Source organism: Mauremys mutica, chromosome 17 (genome assembly GCF_020497125.1).
Source record: "Mauremys mutica isolate MM-2020 ecotype Southern chromosome 17, ASM2049712v1, whole genome shotgun sequence".
In the NCBI taxonomy this organism is placed as follows: Eukaryota; Metazoa; Chordata; order Testudines; family Geoemydidae; genus Mauremys; species Mauremys mutica.
In genome coordinates, this window is record NC_059088.1 from 1328652 (window position 1) to 1355289 (window position 26638).

Here is a 26638-nt window from a genome sequence, read left to right on the forward strand (position 1 = left end):
CACTGGTCACACTGGGAGGTGATAGTGATGCGGGTTATTGATCTTTGCAGGGAGTCAGAGCAGGGAGGAAGCAGCGCCTCTTCTACAATCCTTGCAGTGGGAAGCAGGGGGGTCTGGTGGGTTATTGTGGAGGGAAAGGAGGCTGGGAGTCAGGATTCCTGGGTTCACTCCCCGGTTCTGGGAGGGGAATGGGGTGTAGGGCATAGAACAAGGGTGACTGGGACTCTTCCATTGTGTTACCAGAATTACCATTGAGAGGCGTTATCTCAAGCAAATCTCTTAAGCTCTCCGCACTTGCAGTCAGTGGCCCTGTGAGAGGGGCCCTCACTTTGCCCATAGGGCTGGCCCCAGTGCCTCAGCGGGTGGCACTAGGGGGTGCTGTGCTGCAGGAGCAGGGCAGGGTGGGGTGGGGGCTCTCCCCTGGCAGTCTGGGCTGGCTCCAATGCCCCAGTGCGGTGCTACGGGGCGCTGTGGTACAGGGAGTAGGGTGGGAGACAGACCCACAGGGAATGGGCACATGAGAATAAAGACACAAACTCCATGTCCAGGCAGACACTTTACTGGGGTTGAGCAAGAGGGTTAGCGTCCGCCCTACCTGAACCCAGTCATGGAGGGTAATTAAAATGATTAGGGGGCTAGGGCACATGATTTATGAGGAGCGGCTGAGGGAACTGGGCTTATTTAATCTGCAGAAGAGAAGAGTGAGGGGAGATTTTATAGCAGCCTTCAACTATCTATATGGAGGATGGAGCTCGGCTGTTCTTAGTAGTGGCAGATGTCAGAAGAAGGAGCAATGGTCTCAAGTTGCAGTGTGGGAGGTTTAGGTTGGATATTAGGAGAAACTTTTTCCCTAGGAGGGTGGTGAAGCACTGGAATGGGTTACCTAGGGAGGTGGTGGAATCTCCATCCTTAGATCTTTTAAGGCCCAGCTTGACAAAGCCCTGGCTTGGATGATTTAGTTGGGGTTGGTCCTGCTTTGAGCAGGGGTTCTCCTAGGTGACCTCCTGAGGTCCCTTCCAACCCTGATGTTATCTGAGTGGTTCCCGGCTCAGAGAGCCGTCCCCACCTGAGCGCTGAGCGAGCTAGCGCGCTGAGAACAGAGTGCGGCCGCTCCAAGTGACAGGAGAGGCTGGGTGTTCGATCAGCACTGAGCAGCAGCTGCTCTGACAGATTTTATGAACAAAATCAAGTAAAAGGGATGGACTAGTTCAGCTACTGTGTCATGTTATCAGAATGGAATCCGTCCCGTGCTCTGTTCTGTCACATAGTTACATGCTCGGAGTCGTCATTTATAAGCACCTGTTGTGGTTTCGGAGGAGTATTGGAAGAATTACATGTTTGATAATGAGCTCTTCAATCTCTCAGAGAAAGGTCTAACATGATCCAGTGGCTGGAAGACGAAGCTAGATACATTCAGATGGGAAAGGGGTGGAGTTTTAATAGTGAGGATAATGAATCACTGGAATATCTTACCAAGGGGGTTGGAGATGGGACGTCTTTCTAAAAAAGCTGCTCTAGGGATTATTTGGGGGCTGTTCCCAGGCCCGTGTGACACAGGACGTCAGACGAGATGATCACAATGGTCCCTTCTGCCTTGGAATCTCGGAGTCTAGTGCACATTAGGCCCCGTTGCTAGTGGCATGATCTGAAATAGCCAACAGAGCTGAAATAAAACAAACGGGGAAAATATACACAAAAGAGAAAACGCAAGTCCAATGGACATTTCAAAGAGAAATTTTGGAATGACCTGAAATGAGGTGAATTTGTTTGCTTCAAAAAGGTTCCTCAGCTGGGGCAGGGATTGTCTCACGCTGTGTCTGGGCAGCACCCAGCCCAACGTGACTCTGATCTGTTGGGGTCTATCCGGGCACCTCTGTAATATAGCTAATGACAAGTCCCCACAGCCCTGGAGTCTGGGAGAGCAGCAACTCCAGGAATCTTTTCCAAGCTGATCCAGCTGAACATGGAGTCAGTCAAAATCTCTGGCCAAAGTCTGAAAATATTGGCCTGTGTCCTCCAAACTAGACGGTCAGATTGTGGAGTGGTGTGAAAGGGTGTTAAAGGGAATTGGAGTGAAGTCATCTCAGTTCCAGCACCAGGTCTGGGAGGAAAGTGGGGTGTAATGGGTCAGAGCAGGGGGATTGGGAGCCAGGACTCCTGGGTTTTCTAGGGATCCCAATCCTCCAGGATGTCTCCTGGAATTGAAGATTAAGCTTTAATGAAAGATTATGTCATGTGATGAAACCTCCAGGAATATGTTCAACCAAAATTGGCAACCCTCGTTCTACTCTCTCCTCCCCCCTTTTGGGGGGTCGAGCAGGTCAGAGCAGGGGGCTGAGAATCAGGACTGACTGGCAGGAGAGTGTTGTCACCTGGCTAGAGATGGAAGCATTTTGGTAAAAACCTCCCATATTTTGTAACCACAAGAGTCTTTACCCATAAGGACGTGAATCGTAGGTAAACAGCTATTCGTTCAGCCCTGTTCTTACTGGAATCTCTCCTCCCCTGCCAATCACAAACTCTTCTGGCCAAGAGGGCTCTGAGCTAGTGAATAAATGCAGGCCCCTGTAGCTCCCAGCTCCACTCAGCTGTTCGCGGAGAAGACCCAACCCCTAGAGAAGATGAGAGTCCAGATGCTGGCTGTCCTGCTCCTGTTCGTGTCCCTCCTTTCCACTGAGGGAATCCATGGAGCGTCCCTGGCTGGGGTGAGTGGGGGACCCTGTTCCATTCCTGGTGTGCCAGGTGATGCCCAGACACACAGCGAGAGGCTGCCCCTGCCCCAAAGATATTCCAATGCAGTAATGGGTAAGAAGTGAAACTGAGGCACTGCCTGAGGAAGTGAGTTTCTCCTGGTCACACAATAAGGCAGCAGCAGAGGTGGGAATTCAGCAGTCCTGCCTCTCAGACCCCACCCCACCCCTGCCCTCCTCTCCCTCCGCTGCTCTAATGCAGTGGATTTCCCTCTCCTCCCAGAGCCAGGGATACAGCCCAGGAGTCCTGACTTCCAGCACCCCTACTCTGACCACTAGACCCCGCTCTCCTGCCAGAGCTGGGGACAGAGCCCAGCAGTCCTCTCAGGACTTGCTTTAGAGATGGGCATTAGATTTCCCATGATCCCTCCGGAGCCGCGACTGCTGGTCAAACAAACATGTGGGGCAGAAGTGATTCCCTGCTCTCTCATTCTGACAGGTCTTGGAGTCCCAGAACTCGGAGGAAGGACAAGCCGAGTCCAAAGTGATAGTGAAGAGAGAGGCGGTGAGTAGCGGGAGGTGGCTTCGCTTGTGTCACTTCTGGGACTGATGGGGGGAGGGGAGGGCTATGCTGGATGCTGTGAGCTAACCCCAGTAAAATCCTGTGGCAGGAAGTTCAACAGATTTACGCCTAAAATGTCCCCTACATTGACTGAATTAATATCCAGTGGTAGGGAGTCCCACAGGCTAACCCCAGGAAACCCTGTGGTAGGGAGTCCCAACTCCAACATATCCTGTGGCAATGAGTTCCACGGTTTAACACCGACACTGTCGAATGGGTTAACCTCAATAATATCCCACCAATAAGCATCTCTCCTGCCCAGCAGAGGGCAGTGGTGGTCCATCCATGAACTCTGACATCCTGCAGAGAACATAACCCTTTAGTACTCACTCATTGCTGGGAATCAGGAATAGAACCCAGGAGTCATGCTTCCCCCAACTCTTGATCTAACCACTAGATACCACTCCCCTCCCAGATCAAAAGGTGCCTCAAACACCACATGGGAATAATAGTTTGGGAAAAATCTGGGAGAGGAGGGGAGTGGGGTCTAGTGGTTAGCGCAGCAGGGCTGGGAGCCAGGACTCCTGGGTTGTGTTCCCAGCTCTCAGAGGGGAAAGCGGCTTGGGAGAAGGTAGTTGGGGGGTCAGTTAAGGGCAGGCCTCACTCTAGTCTTTCCATCTCTTCCAGAAAGCTCAGGATTTCGTTTGTCGCTTCTGCTATAACTGCTGTCCTGGGAACCGTGGCTTTGGGTTCTGCTGCTCCACATGACCCCCTTTGCTGGTCACCCTGCGGGCGCCGTGAAACTCCCCAGCCTTGCCCAGGAGCAGATCCAAGCCAGCCTGGGGCCGAAATTGCCTGGCACCGAGTGACTGGGTTCGGGGGGACGCTAACCCTCCTGCTCAACCCCAATAAAGTGTCTGCCTGGACGTGGAGTTTGTGTCTTTACTCTCACGTGCCATGCGCTTGTCACCCATTCCCTGTGGGGCTGTGCCCGACCCCACTCCCTGCACCACAGCGCCCCCTAGTACCGCACTGGGGCATTGGAGCCAGCCCTGCCTGTCAGGGGAGATCTCCCACCCCAACCTGCCCCGCCCCTGCAGCACAGTGCCCCCTAGTGCCACACTGGTGCAGTGGGCCGGCACTGACTGCAAAATGAAGGCCCCTCTCACAAGGCCACTGACTGCAAGTACAGAGAGCTTAAGAAATTTGCTTGAGATAACGCCTCTCAATGGAAGAGTCCCAGTCACCCTTGTTCTATGCCCTATACCCCACTGCCCTCCCAGAGGCGGGGAAAGAACCCAGGAGTCTTGACTCCCAGCCCCCCCTTCCCTCCGCAATAACCCACCTGACCCCCCTGCTTCCCACTACAAGGACTGTAGAAGAGGCGCTGCTTCTTCTCTGCTTTGACTTCCTGCAAAGATCAATAACCAGCATCACTATCACCTCCCAGTATGATCAGTGCACACCACCCACAGGAACAGCCCTGTGCTGGCAGCTCTGGACTGCCCAGCCATCTGCAGTGCCACATCACCCCCTGGTGGTCAGGAGTGTTAGTGCAGCCCCGTCATTTTCACCAGTAGCCAGTTTTCCTGGATGCTCACAGCTTAACTTGCAAAGATCCTGAAATTGCAAAAATTCCCCTGTCCCAGTCCCTGCCCCGGAGCCAGCTGGTTCAGAGACGGTGCCCCCTAGATGCGAGCAGCCTTGTGTCCCATTCCCTGAGCCAGCCAAGCCCCTTCTCCCTTCTCATAGGCTTTAAGGTCAGAAGAGACCATTATGGTCATCTAGTCTGACCTCTTGCACAACGCAGGCCACAGAATCTCACCCACCCACTCCTGTAACAAATCCCTAACCTATGTCTGAGTTACTGAAGTCCTCAACTCGTGGTTTAAAGACTTCAAGGTGCAGAGAATCCTTCAGCAAGTGACCTGTGCCCCACACTGGAGAAGAAGGCGAAAAACCTCCAGGGCCTCTGCCAGTCTTCCCTGGAGGAAAATTCCTTCCCTACCCCAAATATGGTGATCAGCTAAACCCTGAGCATGTGGGCAAGACTCACCATACAGTTCTCTGTAGTAACTAAGATCCCACACTATCTAGTGTCCCATCACAGGCTACTGGGTATATTTACCGCTAATAATCAAAGATCAATTAATTGCCAAAATTAGGCTATCCCATCATACCACCCCTTCCATAAACTCCTCAAGCTTAGTCTTGAAGCCAGCTATTTCATTTGACAGGGAAGGAAGGTTGGGGGTTATTCTGTTTAGAGGACTAGTAGAGGGTTGCACACTGTGTTGTTTTTGCAGGGTGCACGCATTGCACCCCTGCTCCATGGGTGACCACCTCAGTTTTCAGGCTTCCTGCAACCCCCCACCTGCTCCCTAATGCCAGGGGCTCTGAAATTGCATCTTTATTCTCACGTGCAATGTGCTTGTCACCCATTCCCTGTGGGGATGTACCTGACCCGCTCCCAGCACCACAGCACCCCCTAGCACCGCACTGGGGTATTAGGGCCAGCCCTGACTGCCAGAGGAGACCCCCAACAAAGCCTCCTGCAGCACACAGCACAGCGCCCCCTAGCAGAGCACTAGGGCATCAGGGCCAGCCCTGACTGCCAATGCAGAGCCCCCACCCCGTTCCCTGCAGCACAGCACCCCCTAGGGCCACACTGGGGCAGTGAGCCAGGCCTGACTGCAAAGTGAGGGTCCCTCTGCATAGACTCCCAGGTCGTGCTCACTCTTGGCTGCGTCTGGTCTCTGGGGGGGAACATCCCTTCTCGGGGGTCCACTCTCTCTTGGGGGTTAAGTCCCTCTGCCTCCTGGAACTGCACCTCTCTGAGCCTTAGCACTCCTGTCTCTCGCCGTGGGCCCGCTCAGGGAGTCCCCTCGCTCTGGACCCCAGAGAGAATAATGCCACCCTGTTCTCTAGCCCGGAGCGACTCTCAGCCAGCGTAAAACAGGAGGTTTATTGAGTATCTGAACCCAGCACACGAAACTCTTAGGGCCCTCAGGCCTGGCCTCCCTCAGCACAGTATATCTAAGGCCTGGTTTATGCTAAAGATGAAACAGGCACCTATCAATGGGCACAAAATATCTATGATCAAAACTAGCATGGGGTAACTCCCTAAGAAACACGATGAAGGAACAAGATAAAGGATGAAAAGGACAATTTAAGAAAAGAAGCACTCGTTAAACAACAATTGATTACAGCATGATGGTGCAAAACTCATTGGTCCCAATGAAGGAAAATCACTATATAAACAGGAGGCCTTGCCACAAAACTTTGGGTTTGTCCTTCCAAGACTTCCCAGGAGCATCGTGTCATGATCCAACGGAATCTGGCTCCTCCCTACCTGTGATCAACCTAGCTGGCCATTACACTGATCTGGACTGGTAACTATAACAGTGACTGGTGGAACAGTGTGTGTGTGTATGTGGTGTAACTGAATGCATATACTAATTGTTGTATCTTTAATAAACGGTGCCTATTGCCTTTTCCCCTGAAAAAGATCCTGTGTGCTTCTTATAAGCATAACAAGCCCTCTCCAACCACCAGAGATTTGGACACAGGGGCAGGATTGGGCTCTATCTGGCACATCTCAGATACGGGAATACTCATCACTGGGAGCAGCAGAAATCCCCCCAGCCTCCTCCCTGCGCACCAGTCTGGGCTCCGCAAGAGTCTTCCCCCCCTGCTCAGGGCTGGGCTGGGCCTTTGCCATGACCTCTCACTGAGACACAGACCAATCAGGACAGGTGTCACCATGATAAGGGCTTCAGAGAAAAATAAATAAATAAATGCAGTTGCAAGGGGGTCTGTGTCTTTGTGACGGGGATACTGGATGGCTTGTGATTCAGGTGCTGGACAGAGATTCAGGAAACACGAGTTTTACACCCAGCTCTGCCACAAACTCATTGTGTGACTTTGGACAAATCATTTACTCTCTCTGTGGCTCAGTTTCCCTACCTGTAATATGTGGATAACAAGCCTTCCTTTGTCTATTAAGACTGTAAACCCTCTGGGGCAGGCACTATCTCTGTGTGGCTGTGCAGACCAGAGCAGTGGGACTCTGATCAGGGCTGGGGCCTCTACATGTTGCTGTAACGCAGATCAGAATATAAACAATAATCCTGAGCTCTTTAAAACCCTTGTCTTCCTCCCACATCTGACTGCTTTCCAGGCTCATCCCCTCAAGGCTGCTCATCTCATGCCCTAGATTTTCTCTGCTCTAGCTCATCAGTGAGCTATTCCCACCTCCCTTATATGCAGGTGGGATAATGTGCCACCTGGTTCAGGGAGTCAGCTAGGGATGGCAATTTTGGGTGGACATATTCCTGAAGATTTAATCACATGACAAAATCTTTCATTAAAAATTAAGATTTAATCCCTGGAGACTCCAGCCCAGTCCTGGAGGGTTGGAAAGCATAGAGTCAGCAGAACCCTCTTACCTTGTCCAAGCATGATGAACACCTGCTAACGAGTTGAGGATTAGCAGACAAACAGCAGCAAGCCTTTCACAAGAAGGATCAGTGTTTCCCACCTCAATGCTTCAACCTGCAAGGATAAGCCCTGGATTTACTTGTTTCTGTCCAGATCCTGTTTCAAAACAAAGCAAACCAGGAGCCGCATAACCCCCCTCACAGCCCCACAATGTGACCCCTCAGGAGCCCCCCATAACCCCCCTGACAGACCCCCAATGTGACCCCCTCAGGAGCCCCCCATAACCCCCCTCACAGCCCTGCAATGTGACCCCTCAGGAGCCCCCCATAATCCCCCTGACAGACCCCCAATGTGACCCCCTCAGGAGCACCCCATAACCCCTCACATCCCCACAATGTGACCCCGCAGGAGCCCCCCATAACTCCTCTCACAGCCCCCCAATGTGACCCTGCAGGAGCCCCCCTTAACCCTCCCTCACAGCCCCCCCAATGTGACCCCCTCAGGTGCCCCCCTTAACCCTCCCTCACAGCCCAATGTGACCCCGCAGGAGCCCCCCATAACCCTCCCTCACAGCCCCCCAATGGGACCCCCTCAGGAGCCCCCCATAACTCCTCTCACAGCCCCCCAATGTGACCCCCTCAGGAGCCCCCCCATAATCCCCCTCACAGCCCCCCAATGTGACCCCCTCAGGAGCCCCCCCATAACCCCTCACAGTCCCCCAGTGTGACCCCTCAAGAGCCCCCCCACAGGAGGGGGAGGAGTAGGGTGACCAGACAGCAAGGGTGGAAAATCGGGACGGGGGTGGGGGGTAATAGGAGTCTATATAAGAAAAATAACCCAAAATCGGGACTGTCCCTATAAAATCGGGACATCTGGTCACCCTAGGGAGGAGCGAAGCAGCGACCCTCCGGCCCGCGCGCCCACTGTGTCTCACCCTCGGCCACCCCGGCCCCAGCGCGAGGCAGCAGCGCGCGCTGCGTGTGCGCGGCAAGGCTGGCTCGCGCTGCCGGCAGCGGGAGTAGAAGGGAGGGGGAGGCACCGCGCGCGCGCGCGCGCGCACAGGCGGGGGTGGGGCGGAGACAGCGCGAGGCGCCAACAGCCAGAAGCGGCCACCCTCAGTAACAGCAGGGGGAGGGGTTTTGGAACAGCACCCCCCTCCAGCCTGGAGGCATCATCAGTGGGGGAGGGGCGCTGGAACAGCCCCTTTCTGCTGCCCCCTCACAGCCTGAGGGCTGGGGACAAGGGAGCAGCTCCCTCCCCCTCTTCCTCTCCACACAGGGAGTGGGGTGGGGGGCAAAGGAGGGAGACAACCACTGGACAGTGGGGCACGGCCCCTCCCCCAGAATTGGTGGGTCTTGCCCCTATGGCCCTGTTCCCCTCATGGGGAGGGGTCACGGTCCCCTCTGAACCTTGGGGTTGAGGGGCCCCCTCCTGCAGTGTGAGGGGCAGTGGGACTGGGTGGGGCAGCTGAACTGCCCAACAATAGACAGCCTGCTGGGTGGCTGCCGCAGGGGGACTGTAGGGGAGCTGATGGGGGGCTGCCGGTCCACCCTGGTTCCAAGCCCCCACCAGCTAGCGCCAACGGGCTGCTCTTTCTGCAAGCGATGGAGAAAGCAGGCCGCTGCCGAAAATGTTAGAAGGGAGCATTGTGCAACTTTAAGCCAGCATGTTCTCTAATTGATCAGCCACGAAACAATGTTAACCGAGAGGACGTTAAGTGAGGAGTTACTGTAGTTTACATATATATGTTATTCTCGCAGCAAATAAGTTAATAACTTAACTTAATTGGTTAATAACACAGTAAAATCATCCTGACTGGTTAATAATTAGATCACAGTGTTTTAATATCATGCGCTGCAAAGAGCTGCAGGAGACACATTAAAGAGCCACTTGCAGCTCTTGAGCCTCAGTCTGAGTATCACTGCCCCAGCCTAGGGTGTTGTTAAATTGGGATTGGCCTGTATTCAAACACAAACATCCTAGAGAGTGGACTGGCTCCCAGCTAGGAGAACCAGTTTGTCAGGGGAGTGCTCACCTGCCACTCGATGAAGCAGATCCAGGAGTCACCTGACAGGGGGAATGGAAGGCAGGAGCTGATCCGTTTGGGGTCTTTGGCCATTGTTACCAGCTCAAACCAAGGGGGGCTGCTGCAGAAGCCTGATGAGGCAGGGACAACTCTGCCTAGCTGAACACAGATGGTCCCCAAAGGACTCCCACAGAGGGGAGCGCCAGAGTGAGGCCATTGTGTTCAGGATGTTGGAGGTTTTCTATATGATCTGTTTGCTCTGTGTATTTTTCCTGCTTAAGTAAAGGGCAATAAAAGCAGCAAAGAGTCTTGTGGCACCTTATAGACTAACAGACGTTTGGGAGCATGAGCTTTCGTGGGTGAATACCCACTTCGTCGGTGGGTATTAGTGTATTTTTCCTGCTTAAGTAAAGGGCAGTAGTGTGTTAGAATCCTATGACAAGTCTGTCTGTGTTATTCATGCCTTATACATACAGTCAGAACGGACAATTCCAATCATCTAGTTTGATCACCTATATAGCCCATGCCATAAAACTCCCCCAAAATAATTACCAAATTCTCTTAGCCCTGGTCTACACTACAAGTTTAGGTCGAATTTAGCAGCATTAGATCAATTTAACCCTGCACCCGTTCACACAACGAAGCCATTTTTGTTGACTTAGAGGGCTCTTAAAATCAATTTCTGTACTCCTCCCCGATGAGGGGATTAGCGCTGAAATCAACCCTGCAGGGTCGAATTTGGGGTAGCATGGATGCAATTCAACAGTATTGGCCTCCGGGAGCTATCCCAGAGTGCTCCATTGTGACTGTTCTGGACAGCACTCTCAACTCAGATGCACTGGCCAGGTAGACAGGAAAAGCCCCACGAACTTTTGAATTTCATTTTCTGTTTGGCCAGCGTAGCGAGCTGATCAGCACAGGTGACCATGCAGAGCTCATCAGCACAGATGACCATGGAGTCCCAGAATCGCAAAAGAGCTCCAGTATGGACCAAACGGGAGGTACTGCATCTGATCGCTGTATGGGGAGATGAATCCGAGCTATCTGAATTCCATTCCAAAAGACAAAATGCCGGAATAGTTGAAAAAATCGCCAAGGGTATGAAGGACAGAAGTTATAATAGGGACCCGTAGCAGTGCCGCATGAAGCCTACCAAAGAACCAGAGAGGCAAACAGCTGCTCTGGGTCAGAGCCCCAGACATGCCGCTTCTATGATGAGCTGCATGCTATTCTAGGGGATGCCCCTACAACTACCCCACCCCTGTGCTTCCCTCCTCCCCCACCCCTCTCGGGCTACCTTGGCAGTTATCCCCTGATTTGTGTGACTAATTAATAAAGAATGCATGAATTTGAAACAACAGTGACTTTATTGCCTCTGCAAGTGGAGATCAAAGCGGGGAGGGGAGGGCAGTTGGCTTACAGGGAAGTAGAGTGAGCCAAGGAGGCAGGTTTTCATCAAGGAGAAACAAACAGAACTTTCACACCGTAGCCTGGCCAGTCATGAAACTGCTTTTCAAAGCTTCTCTGATGCACAGCACACCCTGCTGTGCTCTTCTAACCGCCCTGGTGTCTGGCTGTGCGTAATCAGCAGCCAGGCAATTTGCCTCAACCTCCCATCCAGCCATAAACGTCTCCCCCGTACTTTCACAGATATTGTGGAGCACACAGCAAGCAGTAATAACAATGGGAATATTGGTTTCGCTGAGGTCTAACCGAGTCAGTAAATTGCACCAGCGAGCTTTTAAACGTCCAAAGGCACATTCTACCACCATTCTGCACTTGCTCAGCCTATAGTTGAACTGCTCCTTACTACTGTCCAGGCTTCATGAGCCATGGGAGCAAGGGGTAGGCTGGGATAGGTGCAACCGCGTGGTGCTGCCGACTGGGAGAGCAGCCTGAGGCAGAAGCCTCCAGCTGGCATGATATTCCAGGCAGAACTGAATCTCCATTAGACGAAACTTGAAGACGAGAATGACCTGGAGTCATTCCCATTTTTGTCCAGGCACCCCCGACCGATCTCACTGAGGCTGGCCAGGAGCACCCATGTCTGCCCAGGCGCCCCCAACCAACCTAGCTGAGGTCGGCCAGAAGCACCCATGGGACGATGACGACGGCTAGCAGTCGTATTGTACCATCTGCCATCCGCAAGGCAAGGCAAGGGGATGCTGCTGTGTAGCACTGCAGTACCGCATCTGCCAGCAGCACCCAGGAGACATATGGTGACAGTGAGCTGAGCAGGCTCCATGCTTGCCGTGGTATGTCATCTGCATGGGTAACCAAGGAAAAAAGGCAAGAAACGCTTTTTTGCCCTTGCTTTCACGGAGGGAGGGGAGGCCTGATGACATGTACCAGAACCACCCATGGCAATGTTTTTGCTCCATCAGGCATTGGGAGCTCAACCCAGAATTCCAATGGGCGGCGGAGACTGCGGGAACTGTGGGATAGCTACCACAGTGCAATGCTCTGAAACTTGACACTAGCCTGGGTACTGTGGATGCACACCGCCAACTTAATGTGCCTAGTGGGGATACACCTAATCGACTGTATCAAATCTATTTCTAAAAAATCGACTTCTATTAAATCGACCTAATTTCGTAGTGTAGACATAACATTAGAAAAATGTCCAATCTTGATTTAAAATTTGCCTGGGATGGAGAATCCACCATGACCCTTGAAAAATTGTTCCAATGGATAATTACTTCCACTGTTAAAAGTATGCCTTCTTTCTGATCTGAATTTGTCTAGTTTCAACTTCTAGCCATTGGATCATGTTATACCTTTCTCTGCTAGATTGAAGAGCTCATCGTTAAATATTTGTTCCCCTTGTAGGTACTTATCGGTTCTCATTAAGTCACCCCTTAACCTTCTCTTTGGTAACCAAAGTATATTCAGTTCCCTGAGTCTTGCACTATAAGGCCTGCGTTTTAATCCTTAAATCACCCTTGTGATGTGCTACATCTTATCTCGTGCCCCCCGAGAGTTAAACTGTATGGCTTGTGTCTTGAGTGGGATTCTGGGAGAGGGTAACCGTAAGTTGAGGGGGCAGCACTGATGCCGGGGGGATGATTGGACTGCATTGTAACTCTCAACAGGGGGTGCTAAATAGAGGATCAGCACCTCAAGAGCATGCATAAGAACCTCAAGACAGGCAGTGCCTGGGCTCTGTTCAGACTCTGGAGCAGGCGTCGGCAACCTCTGGCACGCGGCTTGCCAGGGTAAGCATCCTGGCGGGCTGGGCCAGTTTGTTTATCTGCTGTGTCAGCAGGTTTGGCCAATCGCGGCTCCCACTGGCCGCGGTTCGCCATCACAGGCCAATGGGGGAGGCGGGCGAGAGATGTGCTGGCCGCGGCTTCCCACCTCCCCCATTGGCTGGGATGGCAGACTGCGGCCAGTGGGAGCCTCAGGGCCGGTGCAACCATTTAGGTGACCTAGGCGGTCGCCTAGGGCACTAGGATTTGGGGGTCGCCATTTTCTTTGGCAGCGACCGCGGCGGCCGGATCTTTGGCCGCCCCGGTAGCCGCCAGCATTTAGGCGGAGGGAGCTGGGGCAGGGGAGCGCGGGGAGGGCCGCCTGCAGCAAGTAAGGGAGGGGGGAGGCACACAGAGGAACTCTTCGCCCCTGCCCTGCCTCCTCCCCGAGCACGCCGTGGCTGCTTCACTTCTCCCGCCTCCCAGGCTTGCAGCGCCTAAGCTGAGGGGTGAGCTGGGGTGGGGGGGGGTGCCTCAGGGTGGAGGGTAGGGGATGGGGAGCTGCCACAGGGGCGGTGCCTCAGGGCGGAGGGGGGAGACTGCTGTGGGGGGGGGCGCCTCAGGGCGGGGCTTGGGGATGGGGGAGGGCGCCTAGGTCGCGAAACATCCTTGCATTGGCCCTGGGGAGCCGCAATCAGCCGAACCTGCCAACGCGGCAGATGAACAAACTGACTCAGCCTGCCAGGGTGCTTACCTTGGCGAACCACGTGCCAGAGGTTGCCGACCCCTGCTCTGGAGGCTTAAAATGTGGAAGGCAGCTGCTGGGTCTCCCTACAGCAGTCTGGTGAGTGGCCAAGAGGGGGCGCTCAATCTGAGCTGTGACAGCTGCTCCCTAACAGGTTGTGTGGGTGCTGATGCTTGTGCTGTCACAATCCAGGAGCGTGAGGAGAGGGGCTCTGGAAGGACCTACCATTTTTTTCCCCAATAGTGTTCGCCAGCCGCCCGTCCTGAAATGATCCAAATAGCAGCCCTGCATCCATGTGTTTTGCAAAACATATTGTTCTACTGCCCTAGACTGGGATTTTCAGACAGGCCTAAGGAAGTTAGGTGGCCAGGTCCTTTAACTCCTTTAGTCTCCTTTGAAAAATGCCACCCTACTGTCTTTTTTTCTGAAAAGATTTTGTTTGTCCTGTGAAGGATGAATAGTGCTGGTCCCGGCGTAGAGAGGGGGGAGTGGATGAGGCTGAGAAGCCAGTGGAAGGGGCTGAAGCCCAAAATAATTTAGAACAAATTAAGCCTTCTTGTAAGTTTGTGCCATAACTTGTGTCCTTTGAAGAAGCAAGACTGAGGTGCACTTTCTGGGTTGTTTTGATGGGAGCGAATGCCTGTGTGATGTTCAGGCCAAAAGAGTGTAAGTGTTCGGGAAAGGGTTCGTTTTATGGAGTGCAGGGAGACATCTTCAGACCTCTGGGGAGTATGTGCTGGAACATCAACCCTGAAAGGAAAATTGCCACTTGTTCTCCCAGCCGCAGCCCTGGGAACTGTTGCTCTGGAGCTCAGTTTACAGACCCTTTTCCTTCCTGCTCCATTGGATTTGTGAGCTGTTCAATTATTTATTTTTTCTCGGTGCTTCCCAACCGAGGGAGAGGGAAGGATACTGGAGAGCACGACCTGTTCCCCCTGCCTCACCTGCACAAAGTTCAGAATTCCCCAACAGAAATGACAGCACTTGGGTCTGGTCTAAACGTGAGGCCATTCACCTCAACCTAATTCTGTCAGTGTCCACACTGCAGCCTTGTCCTGCTGATGAAAGTGTCCTACTACAGCGACATCATAACCCCACGAGAGGCGTAGCACTTATGTTGGTGTAGTTAGAGTGACGCAGTGTCTGTGAAAACACTGTGTTATTTATATCAGCTGTTTGCTGTCTTGAGCCCGGCTACCCCTGGTCCCCCACTCCCAGCCAGGCTGCTGCCTGGAGGCTCCCTGCTTCCCATTTAGGGAGTCAAGAACCGTGGGCAGCTGGACCCTGATCCCACTGGGGAGCCAGGGGTAGCGGATGGGGGTGGCATGGCGGGAGGAAGGCAGCTGGGCTCCTGGAGAGGAGCTGCAGGGAACTGAGAGCTTTGTCTCTCAGCCTCCCACCCTGCCCCTCTCTAGTGTGTGGAAGCGCTGCTGGTGAGGACACGCATCACCGACAGGAGGAGGGTAGTGTGAACATCAGCCACCACAGTAATTACTATCATAGGTTCACTTAGGGCTGTAGTGTAGACATGCCCTAAGAATGGAGCAAATCCCGTTCCAGTCTGGAAGTAAAATTAATTTACAGAGAAATATTTTAAAAAGAAACAATGCAAAAGCTTTTTATGCAGTTGCATTTATTTTTATTTTTGCAAAGCTCTTGGCATTCCCCAGGGCAACAGAGGGGCAGAGCTCTTTGCCCTCTGTTACATCAAAAGACACCACAATCAATGAACAGCACAGTGATCAGTTAGAGTCCCAATCAGTCCGATTGATGATTCTAATGTGGCATTTGATTGGTCAGGAGAGGTGAGAGGCAGCAGCACGGGAAGCGTAATGGCATTGTCGCCGTGTTCAGCAAACCTGGTTTCATCAGCGTGTCTCTTATTAATTCATCATTCCAGGGTCTGCAGGGCCAGGGAGAGATGGCAAACAGCCATTACGGTCCCAGTAACCCACTGGGAATTAGACAAGTACCCTCCCCCATACCCTGAAGGAATTCCACCCCTTCCCAATGTTGAGTCTGAACTTTTCATGAGTTTAAACTTAATCCAGACTTGATGTCTCTGTCTGAAACTTTTAATCAAGGCTCTGACCTGCGAACTACTCCTGACACCTCCCCCCTCCCAATAAGTAGTCATATCCTCCTTTGTCTTTTCTAATTTACATTTTAACCTGTTTTATCCTGTAGAATCTTGATTGATTATGCATGACCATTATGATCTGTTAATCACTTTGTTTACTTCTGTGTATAAACATTGATGCTCACCCCTAATAAACTTGCCACACTCCTCCAAAGCTTGGCTCTTAAGCTAAGGATGGTGTGAGCCCGTTGATCAACGAATTATTGTCTGGTCTCTGACAGTTTTCTGAGCCCTATACCAACTCCGCACAAACTCGGGTGCTGGAGAGGTGAGTAGGACTTGCTTTTTACCTAACAATTTGGGGGCTCGTCCGGGATTCCTTCTGGTGCGGTGCCTCTGTCCAGTGGTCAGACCACTCATATACGAATTGGCAGGCGCCACGGGAGATTTCTCCCAGCCAATTCAATATTGAGGGGTTGTGTACTGGACAGCAGGATAAACGCCAGTTGGAGGGCTCCTGTCAGACACCATGGGTCAAGGGACTAGCGTGCCTCTTGAGAGTCCGCTGGGGATTGTAAATAAGTTATGGAATGAAGGGAAACTCCCAGTACAGACAGGAATGTCTAGGAGGAAGTTGTACACACTGTGTGTAAGGAATTGGACTGGGTATACCGCGGTATTGGCCGACCCGAGGATGAGGTGGCCTTCGTATGGCTCTTTCGAACAGGCTGCCTTAAGAGGAGTAAGGAGCCAGATCGAAAAAGACCATCCGGGACAGTTATGTTACTGGTTTTGTTGGGACACAGCAGCAGAGCTGTGGAAATCTTTAAAAATTATGGCAGTCAGGTATTCTTCCGAGAGTGAACCCCCTCCATGTTATTTCAATGAAGGGTGTAAACCACGGCGTGTTTTAACTCGTCAGTTGGTCCCCACTGCACCTGCCCCTATTCCTCAGCAAGGGGACTCTCTCCAGGGCGCAGAGGGGAATCTGCAGGACTCCAGATTGGAATCTCTGCAGAGGGATAAGGAGGAAATGGAGGGGCACACCTCGGGAGGAGTTTTGCATGGAAAAAAAAAAAAGGGAAAGTAGTAAAAAGAAAGAGAAAAAGGAAGAATATAAGTTAATGGCTTTAGCTTTTCGCGGTGGTATTCGAGGCAGAAGCCGTGGCCGTGGCAGGGGATTTCAGGGTGCTCGGGGAAGAGGGTCCTGGCAACCCCAGCCACCAGGAAATTGTTTTCAGTGCGGACAACCCGGTCACTTTAAACGTGAATGCCCCTGGGGACGCCCAGAGGGTCCGGTCGCATCCGCAGATACTTACACCAGGGACGAATACACTCCTGCACCACCAGCCCAGCCCGTTCCTCAGGCCTGGATCAACTACGGGCAACAACAACAGCTGCAGCGAACTCAGCCTTCTCAATGACGGTACCCGGGGGCGAAGGCAAACAATGTGATGGTCTTATTTCCTTAATGTCTTTAGCCGGCTCTTTCCTCACTTTCTCCCCTCCCAGCAAAGAGCCTCATCTAACCCTTTCAGTCCAGGGACTGCCTGTCTGTTTCCTCATTGATACTGGAGCTACTTTCTCTCTTTTAAATCATGCCCCCTCTCCCTGGCTATCCTCTGAGGTTAAAACTGCAACTGGGGTGGAAGGCAATCCACAGTCTCTGGGACTCACTTTGCCTCTAAATGTTATTTATGCTGATAAATGTTTTTCTCACCGTTTTCTTTTTTCCCCAGCTTGTCCGATCCCTTTGATGGGCCGGGATTTACTCTGTAAGCTTGAGGCTACTACTTTAACCTGCACTCCTGAAGGGGTAGGATTATTGATGACAGTGTTAGGAGATTCGGCCCCAGCTCAGGGTAACTGGGAAACCCCCCCCCTCTCTCTCCCCTGACCTCACTGACTTGCCTTCAACCCTCTGGGGAATTTCTGACACTGACGTTGGCCTGCTCCTTTCAGCAGAGCCAGTAAGGATTCAAGTGAAGCCCTCCTTAGCCCCCCCGTCAGTCCCCCAATACCCCCTGTCGCTGGAAGCCCGGGAAGGCATCCGCCCCATTGTCGAGGGATTCATTGCACAAAAGCTAGTCCGCCCTCAGCGCACTCCCTGTAATACCCCTATACTGCCTGTCAAAAAGCCTCCTAAAAAGGACGGAGACCCTATTCGTTGGCGCTTTGTACAGGATCTACGGGTTATTAATCAGTATGTGGTCCCTCTTCATGCAGTAGTTCCTGATCCAGCTACTATCATCAGCCAAATCCCCTGGGATGCTGAGTGGTTCACTGTTATTGACTTAAAATCAGCCTTTTTCAGCATTCCTGTGCAACCTTCACCTGGGAGGGACAAAGTTATGTCTGGCAACGACTTCCTCAAGGCTACAGAGACAGCCCCACGATTTTCAGCCAATGCCTCCGCCACGACTTGGAAGGCTTCACCAGTCCGCAGGGATCCACGTTAGTCCTATACGTAGATGACATCCTACTAGGTAACCGCAAAGAAGCCGCCCTCCGCATCGATGGTAAGGCACTTTTATTATACCTACACACCAGAGGCCACAAGGTAGACCCTAACAAGATTCAGTGGGTCTCACAGAAGGTCCGATATCTGGGCTTCCTGTTAACCCCAGAGGGGAGACAAATGGACCCAGCCCGCATAAAGACTATCCAAAACTGCCCTCTGCCAAACACCAAGAAACAACTTCGAGGTTTCTTAGGATTAATTGGCTTCTGTCGACCTTGGTTGCCGTCCTGCGGGGAGTTGAGCAAACCGCTCCACCGACTGACTGCTAACCTTGCTCCTGACCCTTTGCAGTGGTCCCCAGACACGATTCAAGCCTTTCAGTTACTCAAGGACAGTGTGGCCTCCTCCATGTCTCTCCGCCCCCCCAATTACAGCAAACCCTTTCACCTTTTTGTCCACGAGAAGGGCGGAATTGCTAGTGGCGTCCTTACCCAGCTGAGCGGGCCCCACCATTTCCCGCTTGCTTTTTACTCCCAGCAGATCGACCCTGTCGCTCAGGGAACCCCATCCTGCACCCGGACTCTGGCAGCAGCTGCCCTGCTGATCACAAAGGCAAAGAGCCTGACCCTGGGTCATTTTACCACGGTCTGGACCTCTCATGCCTTGTTAGCCCTTCTGCGTAGGGGCACGACCCAAGTCTTTTCGGCCCATCGTCAGCAGCAGCTAGAGGCCGAACTCCTAGAAGACACTAACCTAATTTTTGAAAGGTGTGGGCCCCTTAATCCAGCTACCTTGCTTCCTGACCTGCCAGTCCTCCAGGATCAGCACGACTGTGTGGAAGTAGTTCATAGCATCTTACAGATAAGGAACAACCTGTTTGACGTGCCACTGGACAACCCTGATTGCATCCTCTTCTCGGACGGAAGCTCCTTCTATGTTGATGGCAAGCGTTTCACCGGTTATGCAGTCACCTCTGAATGGGACATTCAAGAGGCCGCCTCACTGCCAGGCAACTGGGGAGCCCAAGCCGCCGAACTCTACGCCCTGGCCCGAGCTTGCCAGTTGGCCGCTGGTAAGACCGTTACCATTTTTACTGATAGCAAGTATGCTTTTACCCCGTACCAGTACCCGCTGAACTACAGTCGTGGGAGAGCCTCGGAGCCACTCTGGTCAAAGGGACCTGGCTTATGCCGGATGGCCGAGCCTGCCTCCCTCGCTCCACATACCCCGTGGCAGTTCGCTGGCACCATGATAAGGGGGGTCACTACGGCACACACGCCCTTGTGGACACCATCGCTCGCTTTTGGTATGCTCCAGGCATTCAACCCTACTGCCTGTCAATAGTGAAAGCATGCAGCACATGTCAGCGAAATGGACCTGCTCCGCCTCTTAACAAAATTAAGGGTGGAAGACCGCCACCTGCTGCTCCATTTCAACATCTTCAAATTGACTTTGCAGATATGCCAAAGGCTTTTGGGAAAAAGCACCTCCTTGTTTTGGTTTGCCCTCTGACTTCATGGGTCGAAGCTTTTCCTACTGCTAATTGTACTGCTGCCACAGTGGCGAAGATCCTCCTTAGAGACATTGTACCCCGTTTTGGCATCCCTCTCATACTTGATTCAGATCGCGGACCCCACTTTACTGGTAATGTCCTTGGCCATTTAGAACAAGGACTGGGGATTTCACACTCCTTTCATACACCCTACCACCCCCAGTCTAGCGGGAAAGTTGAGCGTATGAATAGGGAGCTTAAGCTTACATTGGCTAAATACTGTCAGGAAACAGGGTTAAACTGGCCTCAGGTACTTCCCTTGGTCCTGTTTCACCTTCGCACTCGCCCAACCCGTGTATTGGGATTATCCCCCTTTGAACTGCTCTATGGACACCCCCCTTTCAAAGGCGGGGCGCTACCACGTGCTGATGTTTCACTATTGGGAGGGGATCATATGACCGCGTGCCAGTTTCTCTCCCTACAGGCTCGCCTCCGTACCCTTTGGAAAGCCTCACAGTTTTCCCAGACCGTGCCGCTGGAAGAACAGATCCACCCGTTCCAACCAGGGGACTTCGTCTGGGCCAAAAAGTTCGTTCGTGGCGACGCCCTCCAGCCGAGGTTTACTGGACCCCACCAGGTTCTTTTAACAACCCAGACTGCAGTATTCCTGGAAGGACGCAAATCCTGGATCCACCACTCCCACGTCAAGCCAGCCGTAGTGGACCACAGTGACGGACCAGCAGCTCTTGCCACCACTGAGGACACTGCCTCTGACCAGTGGACCAGCTTACCTCTTTCAGTCATCAGACTTAAATTGACTCGAAAAAAATGAGAGGACCTTTTATTCTGACAACTGTATGTTTTTTATTATGCCTTTTTAGTTTATTTTCTGCTTATAAAGATAATGCTTTTATTAGATATTCCCACGAGGTTAAAACTCGTATTTTAGGAAATAGAAGTAATTGCTGGGTATGTACTCAATTTCCAGTAAATGCAGAACAGGGACTCCCCTTCACACCCATTCCCCTGACCACTGCTAATATGACTTGGATGCCACCGGCTAGAATAAAAGATCCAGTCCAACACAATCTTACATGGGACAAAACAGGAGTGCCAATTAACAGATATCTCAGGGTAACCAATCAGACAGGATCACTGTGTTTTGTTAAAGAAAAAGGGTCAACTTTTGTGGGAACCAGTAAATGCAACATGTATTTTAATGGCACCACCTTTAGTAAAAACCTTGGCTTCAAGCCTTGTGCATCCCACTTATCCCATATGTAAATCCCCCACAAGCCTTCAGAGTCAGCTTTTAAGAAACCCTGCTCAGATCACGAGGGTGTCCAACTAATTGTTAAGGGATATACAATTGCCTTCTACAACTGCTCAAGCAGTACTACACTGCACTTTAAAAACACCACTACCAAATTGTGCCTCTGCGGTTCGCACAACGACCCCTCTGCGTTACCAGGGGAACAGTGGTCCAACGGGTGGTGGGTTACCTCCTACTTTGAGAAATGGAATACCCGAAACGCAATGTATGGAACACACCAGCCACCTTATGATTGGTGGGGAGCCTTATGGAATTGGCTGCCTGGATTTGGGTGGGTTAAAAAACTCTTGGTGGGTATTGTTGGGGCCATAGTAATCCTTATAATACTGTGTTGCTGCATCCAGTGTGTCCCCTCCCTCATAAACTCATGTGGGTCAGTTTATTCTTTTCCTACTTCAGCCAAAGGCCTTACTCTCTTTGAGTTGGCCCAGGCTGAAATTGCCAAGCGGCCCTTGGCTCCTTAAAATGGGGTGTAGCGTTTGGTAAATAATTATCCCAAAGCTACAAATGGAGGAATGTTGAGTCTGAACTTTTCATGAGTTTAAACTTAATCCAGACTTGATGTCTCTGTCTGAAACTTTTAATCAAGGCTCTGACCTGCGAACTACTCCTGACACCTCCCCCCTCCCAATAAGTAGTCATATCCTCCTTTGTCTTTTCTAATTTACATTTTAACCTGTTTTATCCTGTAGAATCTTGATTGATTATGCATGACCATTATGATCTGTTAATCACTTTGTTTACTTCTGTGTATAAACATTGATGCTCACCCCTAATAAACTTGCCACACTCCTCCAAAGCTTGGCTCTTAAGCTAAGGATGGTGTGAGCCCGTTGATCAACGAATTATTGTCTGGTCTCTGACAGTTTTCTGAGCCCTATACCAACTCCGCACAAACTCGGGTGCTGGAGAGGTGAGTAGGACTTGCTTTTTACCTAACACCATCCCCAGCCAGCTGGGTGCATTTTACATCAGTGCCCTTTGCAAACTGTGTTATTGATAGACTGGAAAAGGGAGTCAGGGAGGAGTCAGAGCCCCGCCGACCAGCTCCTCCCCTCTGCCCCCAGCAGTGTGCAGCGGTGGGCAGGAGGTGCTGGGGGCAAGAGTAGGGCACGCTCGGGGGAGGGGGCAGAACGGGGCAGCAAGAGGTGGGGCAGAGCCAGGCCAGGAAGAGGCAGAGCGGGGGTGGGGCCTTAGGGGAAGGGGTGGAGTGGGGGCAGGGCCTGGGGCAGAGCTGGGGGTTGAGCACCCCCTGGCACATTAGAAAGTCAGCACCTCAAACATTTAACAACAGTGGTTTTTGCAAATGAAAAAAATTACGATTTTGTTTTCTGTTGAAAAAAACAAAAAAAAAGGGCCTGGGCTATTTTTGAAACTAGAAGAAAAAGAAGAGCTGGAAGCTGTTTTATTGACTCTTATGACACATCCTGAGCGGACATGAGGGTCTTTCCTGAATTCTCCCTTAGGTTAGCAGGAGATTCAAAAGCACAACGGGCACTTCTGTACGCAGCCCTGTAGGGGGCAGTGTCGTTTAGTGGCTGGGTTACTGGATCAGGAGTGTAGCTGAAACCACGTGTATGATTGACCTTGGTGATACTGTTATCCCCACCCCAGAGGTGCAGACTGACAGCATTGGCAGCCAATCACAGCTCCCAGTGTGTATGATCCCACTAGGGCAGCATTTTTCAAAGTTTGGGTCACGACCCGGTACTGGGTCACGGCATGTAATGAACTGGGTTGCTCTCGTCAGCACCGTTGCCCAGGATGTTAAAAGTCCTGTCGGCGATGCTGCCCAGCTAAGGCAGGCTGGTGCCTACGTGTTCCGACACCGCGCTGCGCCCCAGAAGTGGCCAGCAGCGGGTCCGGCTTCTAGGCAGGGGGGCCACGGGGCTCTGTGCGCTGCCTCCACCCTGAGAACCAGCTCTGCACTCCCATTGGCTGGGGACTGGCCAATGGGAGCTGAGGGGGCGGTACCTGCAGGCAAGAACTGCACAGAGCCGCTTGCACGCCTCCACCTAGGAGCCAGACCTGCAGCTACCCAGTTCCTTAGGTAAGTAGTGGACTTCAATCCACCACTTACCTAAGGAACTTGTTCAAATAGCTAATTCCCCTCCCTGTTAAAAAATGCACCTTATTTCTAGTCTGAATTTATCTTGCTTCAGCTTCCATCCATTAGGACTTCTTATGCCTCTGCTAGATTAAAGAGCTATCTACTACCAGAAGTCTATTCCCCAATATAGATGATTATATGCCAGGATCAAGTAATTTTTAACCTTCTCTTGGATAAGCTAAATAGATGAAACACCTTGTGATGCTTTTTTCCAGGCTTTGAATCCATCCCAGGGCTCTTCTCCAAACCCTCTCCAATTATCTCAACAGCCTTTCTAAAGTATGAACACCGAATTAGACATAGTGGGGCCAATTCTCCACTGATGTAACTTCATTTAAAGTTAATGGAAAGTTTGGTCCCGTATTCCATTGTTGGCCTCATCAACTTCAGCTCCCTGCAACTATAACATTGCAGTTGCTAGGCTCTGGTGAGAGAACCTCAGAGCAAAGGTAGTTTCTGATTCATAGATATCTAGGGCTCCTTTGTTATCGTGGAAGAAAAAAAACGATGTGTTATTCCCACTCAGATGACTTGATGCACATTTAATGTAATAGCAAAGGACTCAGCCAAAGCATCCTTCATAGGAAACAATTTACCCTGTGTGCATTCTGAGTGATTTTAGAGGACCCTCTGAAAGAGATTTCATGGGTACCCAAAAGAAATTATGGGACACTTTCATGCCTCTCTAGTGGACTTGTGGGAGAAGAGGTCATCCTCCGATAAGGCCATGGGAAATTGTCATGAGGTCCCTGCTGCCAGCTCATTGTATACTCTAGAATTCCTGGGACATCTCCCAGCTGCAATAAATTCCAGGTGATTTTGGAGGAACTTTTTGCAAGATGTTCCATGAGTACTGAAGGGAACTGCAGAGATGTCAACATCCCATCGCCCCTGGCAATTTCTCGTAACCTCCCTGAAGCTACTGTGGGTTCACTAGGAGACTGTTTGAGGTAACTCCCAGCAGCAATGCCTTCTGGGTGCTACAGAAAGCTTTTTGTATTCTGCCTCATGGATACCTGGGGGGGGGGGGGGGGAGGAGGTATTAGAATCATAAAATATCAGGGGTGGAAGGGACCTCAGGAGGTCATCTAGTCCAACCCCCTACTCAAAGCAGGACCAATCCCCAACTAAATCATCCCAGCCAGGGCTTTGTCAAGCCGGGCCTTAAAAACCTCTAAGAAAGGAGATTCCACCACCTCCCTAGGGAACCCATTTCACTCTCTGAGTGAAAAAGTTTTTCCTAATATCGAATCTAGACCTCCCCCACTGCAACTTGAGACCATTACTCCTTGTTCTGTCATCTGCTACCACTGAGAACAATCTAGATCCATCCTCTTTGGAACCTCCTTTCAGGTAGTTGAAAGCAACTATCAAATCCCCCCTCATTCTTCTCTTCTGAAGACTAAATAATCCCAGTCTCTTCAACCTCTCCATAAATTATGTGCCCCAGCCCCCTAATCATTTTTGCTGCCCTCCGCTGGACTCTTTCCAGTTTTTCCACATGATTTTTGTAGTGTGGGGCCCAAAACTGGACACAGTTCTCCAGATGAGGCCTCACCAGTGCCAAATAGAGAGGAATGATCATGTCCCTTGATCTGCTGGCAATGCTCCTACTTATACAGCCCAAAATGCCGTTAGCCTACTTGGCAACAAGGGCACACTGTTGACTCATATCCAGCTTCTCATCCACTGTGACCCCTAGGTCGTTTTCTGCAGAACTGCTGCCTAGCCACTCGGTCCCTAGTCTGTAACAGTGAATGGGATTCTTCCATCCTAAGTGCAGGACTCTGCACTTGTTGAACCTCATCAGGTTTCTTTTGGCCCAGTCCTCTAATTTGTCTAGGTCCCTCTCTATCCTATCCCTATCCTCCAGCGTATCAACCACTCCTCCCAGTTTAGTGTCATCTGCAAACTTGCTGAGGGTGCAATCTGCCATAAACCCTCTGGAGGAGCTGGTGTTTCCAAACTGCTTTAGCAGCATTGGAAAACACAGCCAAGGTTCCTTACTTGGCAAATGTTACCAGACAACAAACAAATGACAAGGAGAGGTAATCGCTGCCACTTACACTGTTGGCTTTAAAGCTGTTGTCATTTACGGTATTGCTGTTGAAACTACCAAAGCCCAGCAAGCTGCAGAATATTTATTATGTATATCATTGAATCATTTGATCATCAAATGAATCAGTGAAGCTATGGACTATTTAAACCAGCTGGGGATCTGGCCCCAATATCATTCTCATCCACTTCTGGAAAGGAATATAATCCTTGCAAAAGTTCATACATCCAAAGCCTGCATAAATTGTTTCACCACACCATATTGATGAGATACAGGGGGACAGAAGTAACCTAGATAATTTTGCAAGCAAATGGTTAGGTGGATAGTGAGCAGCGATGCAGGATACTCTTGAGGCAAAATATGATATTCAGAAATCAAAGATGACTGCTGATATTCACCGCTGACTAGAATTGGTTGTTTGCCCACAACAGAAAGAGAAGTTAGGAATGCACACTGTTCAACTCCCCACTGGGGTAGCAGAGGTTGTACCATCCAGTAACATCAGAATAGCCCAAAGCAACTGTGAGACACTTCACACTTCTCCAGTGGACTTGTAGGAGAAGCGGTCATCCTCCCATGAGGCCATGGGCAATTCTTATGACCCCCAGTGGGGTTGGGCATGTATCCCAAAAGTCTTGGGATATATCCCAGGTGCAATGCATTGTGAGTGATGTCAAAGACTCTCTTGCACGATATTTCATGGATGCCCAAAGGAATTGAGGAGACGACAACCTCCCATCAACCCTGGCAATCTCATGTAAGCCTCCCAAATATGTGTTCACCTGGGGACCTTCCGAGGTAGCTCCCAGCACGAGTGCCTTCTGAGTGATATCAGAAAACTTCGTCTGGCCTGTCTCATTGCTACCCTGGGGGCTGTGGGAGAGGAGGTCAACCTGCTATAAGCCTCTGGAGATGTTCATAAGCCCTGTGGAGTGGGAGGACTTTCCATGCTGCCTTCGCAGGCATGGACAGATAATCTCTGGTACTTACACTCTTGTCGTCAAAGTTGCCATCGCCTGCGTTGCCGGTGTTTTCGTTATCGGACCCCTGCAAGATGGGGAATGTTTATTATGTGTATTGTGATAACACCTATAGGGCTCCAACAGATATTCCATCGAGCCAGTGGGGCCATGGACAATTTATAGCATTTGGGGAAGCAGTGCATTGATTCCTGTGCTTCCCTGTACAATTTACACCAGTGGGAACCTGGCCCCGTTGATTCCTATGCAACTTCAGCAAATTTACATCAACTGGGGATCTACCCCAACATCATTCTCATCCACTGGTGGAAACCAAGAGATATTCCTTGGTAAAGCTCCAATATGCAAGGCTGCAGATTTGTTATACAAAGCCAGACTGATGGGATAAAAGGGACAGCAGTTGCGTAGAGAGTTTTGCTAACAAAGGGTTGGGCTGTTAGTAACCAGTGATACAGAATACTATCGAGGCAAAGCT

General features: G+C 51.3%; 2 protein-coding genes across 3 annotated transcripts in view; both read right to left on the bottom strand.

Moving 5' to 3' along the window:
- LOC123351853 (41 kDa spicule matrix protein-like) overlaps positions 1 to 8694 on the bottom strand; it is a 65179-nt gene extending 56485 nt beyond the window's left edge. Inside the window, exons 1-2 of the mRNA XM_044991527.1 lie at positions 8627 to 8694; positions 7701 to 7848 (exon numbers count right to left, since the gene is read on the bottom strand). The gene's annotated coding sequence lies outside the window, so the exon portion shown is untranslated. The remainder of the gene's footprint in view (positions 1 to 7700; positions 7849 to 8626) is intronic.
- A 6718-nt stretch (positions 8695 to 15412) lies between these two features.
- The window catches only part of LOC123352214 (N66 matrix protein-like), a 34761-nt gene continuing 23535 nt past the window's right edge, over positions 15413 to 26638 (bottom strand). For both annotated transcript variants that reach the window (XM_044992047.1, XM_044992048.1), the window contains 2 exons: positions 26174 to 26230; positions 15413 to 15554 (listed from right to left, as the gene is read on the bottom strand). In XM_044992047.1, coding sequence (XP_044847982.1) covers positions 15543 to 15554; positions 26174 to 26230 — 69 coding nt within the window. In that variant the 3' untranslated portion in view covers positions 15413 to 15542. The remainder of the gene's footprint in view (positions 15555 to 26173; positions 26231 to 26638) is intronic.